The sequence below is a fragment of the Neovison vison genome, chromosome 12 (genome assembly GCF_020171115.1).
Source record: "Neovison vison isolate M4711 chromosome 12, ASM_NN_V1, whole genome shotgun sequence".
Classification (NCBI taxonomy): domain Eukaryota; kingdom Metazoa; phylum Chordata; class Mammalia; order Carnivora; family Mustelidae; genus Neogale; species Neogale vison.
The window spans coordinates 141,888,049-141,896,340 of record NC_058102.1 but is presented as its reverse complement, the minus strand read 5'-3'; the positions used below and the strand labels follow the sequence as shown (position 1 = coordinate 141,896,340).

The 8,292-nt window shown below is 49.7% G+C and overlaps 1 protein-coding gene across 1 annotated transcript; it reads left to right on the top strand.

The window, feature by feature from the left end:
* The first annotated feature begins 6,875 nt into the window (after nt 1-6,875).
* LOC122892496 (developmental pluripotency-associated 5 protein-like) lies at nt 6,876-7,166 on the top strand. The gene has a single exon (XM_044229102.1). The coding sequence runs from the start codon at nt 6,876-6,878 to the stop codon at nt 7,164-7,166; it is 291 nt and encodes a 96-aa protein (XP_044085037.1).
* The last annotated feature ends 1,126 nt before the right edge of the window (nt 7,167-8,292 follow it).

The window sequence follows — 8,292 nt, the reverse complement described above, 5'->3', positions numbered from 1 at the left end:
GGCTGGTGCTCTAAGCTTCTCAAAGAGTCACTGAGATCTTTATTTTTAGAAGGCAAAGTTAGGACCTTAAAAACGTGCAAAAAAAAAAAAAAAAAAAAAAGAATCAACCTCTTTGCCTAAAAATCACCCACCAGGAAGAAAAAACTATCTGAAAAGTACCCTAAGTTTTGCAGATCCTGGCCTCAAGGCAAGAGCATGGGTCTGGGTGAGCCAGAGACCCGGATGAATCCTTCAAGAAACATTTATTCAGCATCTACGAGGCACCAGGCACCACGGTAAGCTCCGCATCCTGCAACTAAGAGAAGGAGTTCCGAGTGTGGGGCTGACGGGAGTACAACCCCCAAGAACCATGAGGTGGGCAGTGGTCAGGAGAGGTACATACAGGGTGCTCTAGTAGCCTTGGCGCTTGAGGGGTTTTCACAGAAATTGTTCCTGAAGTAACCATCATGCTGAGAAGGACAAATGGACGGTGGAGGTGAGGATAAGTGTTGGACACTTCCAAGAGTTTCCAGGTAGAGAATACTGTATATACAGAAAGAAGCCCAGAAGGAAGACAGGACCTCCCCCCAACTCCTGTACAACCTGGCCCAGATTTTACCACGAACTTAGGAGAAACTGTAACACGCATTCCTCATGCCCCGCCCTGGGAAGTAACACGTTCATTAGGATGGTTTTGCTCTCTCTCATTCAATACGTGACCATTTGCTGTATTTGTTTTGAAAAGATTAAAATTAGAATTCACGGAAGGCAAAACTTAGTGTGAGAAATGGGGAATTCAGTGCCTGACTGTTTAGTGTAAAACAGTAAACAATACTGAAGTTGTGTATCGGTACGAAATGGGTCGTTTATATGAGGAAATTACATTTTAAAACTCCCCTTTTCACTCCATACAGCTTTGTACCTTTCCAAATAATCGTCCAAAGTGTTGATAAAGTGACCCTGGCAAAAAACCAAAAAGCAAATACGAACAAAACAAAAAAACACGACACAAATTTCAGAGACATTCTGATACAGATTAGACATTTTATACGGTGGGTTATCTGAAGGGGTGGATTGCTCTGGGCTTAATCCTTTGGAAGATACAGACTTGACTTGAAAACTTTTTGACCGTGTAGCAAAGAGGCAGCCAATAGAGGTGGCGTGGCTGAGGTGGAGAGTGTGGTGTGGGCTCGTGGCTGTGGGGGGCCTGGGACAGCTCGGTCCCATTTCTGCCCATCACTCCTCCACGTCTCTTTTCCACTAGGCAATGCCTCCTCCCCAGCCCACTGCTTGGGAGACTTTGAAGAAGTGAAGGGAACCCGAGAGAGTGTGGAGTACGGAAAAGGAGGCTGGAGAGGCTGGAGAGGCTGGCGAGGTGGAGGGGATAACGGGAGTCGGGTGAAAGAGCAGTTTAGAACAGAGAGGAGAGAATTGGACCACCACTCAACAGTGAAATACTGAAAGCAAGACCACAGCCATTATGGGTTTTAGTGTTTTGTTTTGTTTTTCACAGATGTTTTTCCTTAAAAATAAGCGAAAGTATGGATCTGAGTGCCAGGGATGGGTCGAGGTAAGAATATGGGGGACACAGGTCTCCCTAGAGCTCCCTAGAGCTCAGCCTCTGGGCTTTAGGACCCCATGTTCCAGAGCACCAACTTGTACCAGGTGACCTTCTTAATTCTTGGATCTTAAATGCTTTTAGTACCTGTTGATCTCTAGGGTCTAACAACAACTAAAAATGCCAAGGTTTCACCCAGCAGGACCCCTTCTGGAAGGCACGTGATTCCTGACTCTTTTTCAGACACCAAAATGCCCTCATCCTCCCCATGAGTGAGTTCTCTGCAGGAGAGTGGGTGCAGGGGATTCACGGAACCTAGAACCTCCATCTCTGGGCACACTTCCTATACCTGCTTTCTCAAACAACATCCTCAAGGCTTCTCAGAAACCTCCCCCTTCATAGGAGTTAAACATTATTTCTTTTCCGCACTTAACCTTGACCCGCAGCAAACTTCATTCAGCTGCGATATTAAGTTTCAGCAAGTGAGGGAGAGATTCGCAGCCCTTGAATGTGCTCCTAAGGGCTGGGTGTGACCTCCTGACCTTTATTTGGAAGGTGTTTCCCTGTGGCAAGCTCTTTGTACAGAGGACTGAAGAGTTCCATGCCTTCTCTCTTGGGCTCTCTTTTCCTTATGGTCAAAGGAGGAAGCCCCTTCTGAGTTGTAGGCCAGGATCTCTTGATGGGCCCCTCTTCTTTATTTCCAAAGGACCCAGTAAATGATGGGCCCCTTCCCCCTTCCAGAACCTGTTGGACTTTCCTAGTTCAATGCCCTGTGCTCTGTTCACCCTTCCTCGAGCACAGCTTCTCCCACCCAAGGCTTCAGAGAAGGAGGTGTGAGCCGCTGAAATAAATACAGGAGCTCAAAACCCTGCAGCATGGCTTGGGCTGGTATTCCCAGCTTCAGGAAACAAAACATACTCCTTCTTCCCTGCCCCCACCATGAACTTGTTCTATGTGTTATTTCGCTGTTTGAGAATGCGGATTAGGAGCCGCTGCCCCATCCCAGCCCCACCAACGGTTTAAATCCTGCAGGTTGAAGTGCTTGGTCCCTCAGCTCCTGACTTTCTTCAAGGACACCTGCAGCCCAGGCTAGTCTCCTACGTCCTTCATGCTTGAGCACAGATTTGCTGAAACGGCCTCCACGGGGCCCTTCCCCCAAACACCCCTGCCCAGCTCTGGAGTGGAGATGAGTGGCTGGGATGAGTAGCTCTACCCAGTGCCCCCAACCCCTGCATGCCCCAGGCTCTGGTGGAGACCTTTACATCTCAAAGGAGCTTGTGGCCACTGAATTCCCCTGGGGTGGGATGCAGAGGTCATCTCCCTGTACCCCCCTTCTGCCAACATCAAGAATCTGAGTGATGTCTGACCGTGGCTCCGGAAAAAGTCTGTGGTCACCGAATTACATCTTACCTGGAGAAGTCATCCGGCATTTGGATGCCATGATCCGCCATAGAGAATTCAAGCAGCCCAGAAAAGTGTATGCTTTGCAGATACCCCCAAACCAGCCAATTCCTCCTCAGTACTCCGACAAGGCATGTTGGAGTTCCCTGCCGGACCCTTGCTAAGTGGGCACATGTTGGACACCTTCCTTCAGAATTTGAAGTGGTCCAAGAGTCACGGGTCTGCCGTGGCCTGGAAGATTGTTTGAGATGCCGTATTCCCCCAGCGAGTCTTTATGCTCAACACAACCCCTGTCAGAATCAGGGTCACTCTTACTTTGCCGAAATTCTCGAACTAATCCTCAAGTTCATAGAGAAACATGAGGGACCCCCAAATAACGCAAAAACCGTCTTGAGGATCAAGAACCCAGCGGGAGGACTCATGCTTCAAGTTTCAAACCTTGTTGCAAAACTGTAGTAACCGAGGTGGCAGGACAGGGCCACAGAGACAGACATGTAAGTCAGCAAAAAAAAAAAACTCAAGAGTCCAAAAATAAACTTTTGCCCTAACGGCCAGCTGATTTTCGACAAGTATGCCAAAACGAAGCGATGGAGAAAGAAAAATCTCTTTAAGAGAAGATACTGGAAACACCGGACATCCACATGCGGGGAAGCAGGTGTTGCTGCACAAGGTAGTTTCCCTGGGGAAGCCAGGAGCTTGGTAGTCATACTGGGCTTGAAATGGTTTTATATAGAGCAGGAGTATTCTAGACATTCATAGGCAGAAACGAAACTGGGTTTGAAGAACTACCAAGACCAGAGGGCACAGCTGCTCTGCCTGTCTCTTCAGAGACCTTGAAAGAGGAACACAGGAGAGACTCCTTCCCTAGGGACGACATGCAGCTGCTGGGGGTGCTGCGGGCTTGCCCCGAGCAGTGGCCACACTTGCCAGCCTGCACGGAAGAAGCCTGTTCGCCGGATTTTCAGGCGGCTGATGTGGTGGTGCACGAAGAGGTCCCGGAGCCGTGGGAGAGAGCTCTCGACACAATTCCGGCTCTGGAACGTTGCTCCAGAAATGACTCACAAATAACCCGGATGACAAGATGCTGGACATCAGCGGTCACCAATAGAATGCAAATCAGACCCATGCTGAGATGCCACCTCACGTCCTCAAGGCTGTGATCAAAGACACAGAAAATCAGTGGGCAAGGAGGTGCAAGAATTGGAGCCTTCCCACGCTGCTGGTGGGAATCCGAATGTCTGTACGCAGCAGGCTGGTGGGTCCTCCGAGAGTTAGACGGAGGGTTTCTGTACGATCTAATCATCCCTCTCCTAAGTACACACCTGAGAGGACGGAAAACACAGGTGCATACAAAAACTTATCCATGAATGTCCGTGGCAGCGCAATTCATAACAGGCAAAGAGTGGCAATAACCCAAATGTCAGTCGACAAATGTTCTTGTATCTATGGTTTATCCCCACCGGGGAATCTTACGTACCCATGAAAGGGGTGAAGCAGGCTCTGTGCGGACAAGGGGATGAACCTGGAAAACATTTTGCTACGTGAAAGAAACCAGGCATGAAAGGCTACATTTTGTACGATTCCATTTACCCACCGAGTCCAGAACAGCCACAGACACAGATCAGCAGTCTGTAGGAGCTGGGGGAGGGAGGAGTACAGAGTGACTCCTTAGCCCCAGAATTTCTTTTGGAGGGTAGTGGAAACGTTCTGGAACTAGGTACCATGATGATTGCACCACTTCGTAACATGCAAACACCAGGGGCCTGGGTGCTTTAAGATGGCCAAAATGTAAATCTTCGGCGAAATTTGTTTCCATTTAAAAAATGCAAAAAGAAGGGCACCTGGGTGGCTCAGTGGGTTAAAGCCTCTGCCTTTGGCTCAGGTCATGATCCCAGGGTCCTGGGATCGAGCCCCGCATCGGGCTCTCTGCTCAGCGGGGAGCCTGCTTCTGCCTCTCTCTCTCTCTCTCTGCCTGCCTCTCTGCCTACTTGTGATCTCTGTCTGTCAAATAAATAAATAAAATCTTTTTAAAAAATGCAAAAAGAAGAAGAGGAGGAGGAGGAAAAAAAAAAAAAGAAGGAAACCTGGTAAAGTGTGTGGTTTTGGTCCAGAGGCAACCCTTGTCCCTTTGTTTGCCCAGGGCCCCTCTTGCCGGCCGCAGGAGCATGAGGTCTGTCTCTTTCAGCCACGAAGAGGGCGTCTGTATCTTGAACGGGCTAGAGCAGATGGGAAGATTCTCGGCAGGCCTGCTTTCCCACATATTCTCAGCAAATACAGGCGAAGGGAGAGGACTACACGTGAGATACCGTCGGCTTGATCGAGGCAGCAAAATACCAAGACAGGAGACTCTCAGCTGCGACCAAACCAGACCCGCGTATTCTCGGGACGCGTTGCAGAGAACACGGTCTTTAACCAGGCTGTTCCCTGGCTCCTCTAGGTCTAACTAGCCAGGAGCTCAGCTGGGCGCCGCAGGCATGGCGCGGAAAAGTCACTGCACTCCACCTTCACTGCAACAGGTTGAAAGGGCTGATTTATGACTCTTGGCAGGAACAGTTTGGCTCCGTGCTAGGGGACGTGAGGGCAGCTGCCCCGAAGGCCAGTCCGCTCGGCGCTTCCCCATCCACCCACCCCCCCCCCCCGCCACCGCGAGGACGGTGCTCCGGGTTCCCGACTCCTCTGGGTTTGAATAGAAACAGTCAGAAACTCCGGAGATGAACTGTAAAGATGAGGGGCACCTCCTGGGAATGGCCCTGACCAACCCAGAGTTAAAGCAACAATGTTGCTCTTTTGCTCCAAAACTTTCTCCCCAGTCTCTCGCCCAGGCAAGCTTCCCACCGAGCTGTCTAGTGCCCACCTGCGGATCCCCGCTGTATCTTCTCCAAACCAGCCTGACAACCCTCCAAATCTGATTCTTGTTGTTTGAAGGCCACCAGCATCCCTCTTCCCTCAGGGCCACAGAAGGGGACAGGTTAGCATATCCTGATACAGGCGACCACAGGATAGTGTGGTCTGTCCTGACCACAGGACAGTTTATGGTGGTGTGTCTTTCCCTCCCAGGGAGGCCTGAGTCTTAAATGCTGACTTCTGGACCCTACCTGCGCACAAAGAAGTGAATCTTTAATGGATGTTTATTTTCCTGGAAAAACGAGGTGGGAGTGGGAGCTTAAGGCATCTCTTAAAAATTCACTTTGAGCTCAGTGTCCTTATAAGGCCATTCTTGCTGGCTGTGTGTTGGGGACAAAACAGGGACTCTGGCAAAGCTGGCCTTTGGGGTGGTATGACACAAAGTGAGGCACAGGAGCACGCAGACAAGGGAGGGAGTTGGGGAGAAAAGAGTGTTTAAAAGTGACGATACAGGGGCGCCTGGGTGGCTCAGTGGGTTAAAAGCCTCTGCCTTCGGTTTGGGTCATGATCTCAGGGTCCTGGGATGGAGCCCCAGTATCGGGCTCTCTGCTCTGCGGGGAGCCTGCTTCCTCCTCTCTCTCTGCCTGCCTCACTGCCTGCTTGTGATCTCTGTCTGTCAAAAACAAAAAACAAACAAACAAAAAAAAACCTTTAAAAGTGACGATACAGTGAGCTCCTGTGAGGCAGAATCCTGTCCTAACTACTGACGCATTTTATTTTTTTTAAGATATTATTTTATTTATTTATTAGAGAAAGAGATAGCACAAGCAGGGGGAGCAGCAGGCAGAAAGAGAGGGAGAAGCAGGCTCCCCACTGAGCAGGGAGCCCCATGTGGGACTCAATCCCAGAACCCCGGGAACATGACCTGAGCTGAAGGCAGATGCCCAACCGACTGAGCCACCCAGGCGTCTCCTGGCACATTGGATCATTGTCCTTCTCTTAAAAATTTCCTCAATGTTGCTTCTGGCGTGGAGACCCACAGTGACTCAGGCCTAGCCCAGGTTGGAGAGAGGTTAGTTTTGAGGCTTTCCAGATGGGGATGCTACCAGAACGAAAAGATATTCCACCGTGGGTAGAAGGCCCGGAAGACTTAAAAGATCCCGAGGTGTTGCACATCCAGACCCAGCCCTTGGAGGCTCTGCTTGGCCCAGCAGGATCTCAAATCCTGTACATCGAGCGAGTGAGCAAAGTCACACTCGAGCTCAAGGTTCTGGAACCCTTGGACTTCACGGAGGTCGTGATTTATGGCTGTTACTTATGCAAGCTCAGGGCCCGGTGGGTGCGCCGGTCTGTGGCCCAATGGCACCGCCAGCGACAGGAATGAGCGATGCTCAAAATTGAGGATGCCGTGAACTCCCTGGAGCGAGGTCCTTGGATGAAATGAAGCCAGTGTGCACCCCCCTACCTGGGATCAGGATCTGAAGAGTAAACTGTGTCTCCCGTGTTTCCAGTCTGACAAGCAAAAACCAGCTGATCTTTGGGTCTCTGCCTTGGTCTCAGTCCTAACGTGGCTTCCTCCCAGGTTTGCTAATTAAAGGATAATTTTTTTTGATTCCTCAATGTTTTTGGATTACTGACGTTAATAGCTACATAAAAGTTTTTAAAACTTATCAGAACAGGAATGCCAAATGGTGCAGCAGATTCTTACAAAACCACACATACTCTTCCTGTGTGATAGAGCAGCTGTGCTCCTTGGGATTTATCCAAAGGAGCAGAAAACTTACGCCCCTGCCACCGGCCTGTGGATGTTTCTAACAGCTGCGTTCGTATTTGCTAAAACTTGCATGTGGCCGCGACATCCTTCAGGAGATGAGGCCATCTGCAAGCTGGGATATTATACAGCACTTAACAGAAATGCGTTTTCAAGCTGGGAAATACAGAGAGGAACTTACAATGCCTATTGCTAAGTCAAAGAGGCCCATCTGAAAAGGCTCCATACTGTCTGATCTCAACTGTAGGACATTCTGTCTCAAGGCAAAACTATGGAGACAGTAAAGAGATCAGTGGTCGCCAGGGACAAATCGGCCGGGACCCAGGGGATGTTTAGGGCATCAAAAGTCCTCTGCACGCTACCCCGAAGATGGATGCATTGATTCAAGCCTGTACGGGGTCCACCAAGAGTGAACCCAGCATAGACTCTGGGTGATAACACTGTGCAGGGTAGTTTCATGGATTGTGACAGCTGTCCCCTGCTGGGGAAAGGATGCAGAGAGCGGGGGTGGGATCGTGGGGGTGGGGGGTAGGATTGTGTGCATGTGGGGCAGGGGGCATATGGAAAATCTCTGTACCTTCCCCTCAGGCTTCCTGTGACTTAACAGTCCTCTAAAAATATAAAGTGTTCTTCTAAAAAGTTTACCAGTATTGATAATTTTCCTAAAGATTAAATATATTCTTAAATGACCATGGCCTATGTCCACCAGGAAGAAATATAATGAATTTCAGGGCAGAAG

Excerpts from the sequence above, each read along its gene's own strand:
- LOC122892496 (XM_044229102.1), top strand. The coding sequence starts at position 6,876 with ATGGGGATGCTACCAGAACGAAAAGATATTCCACCGTGGGTAGAAGGC.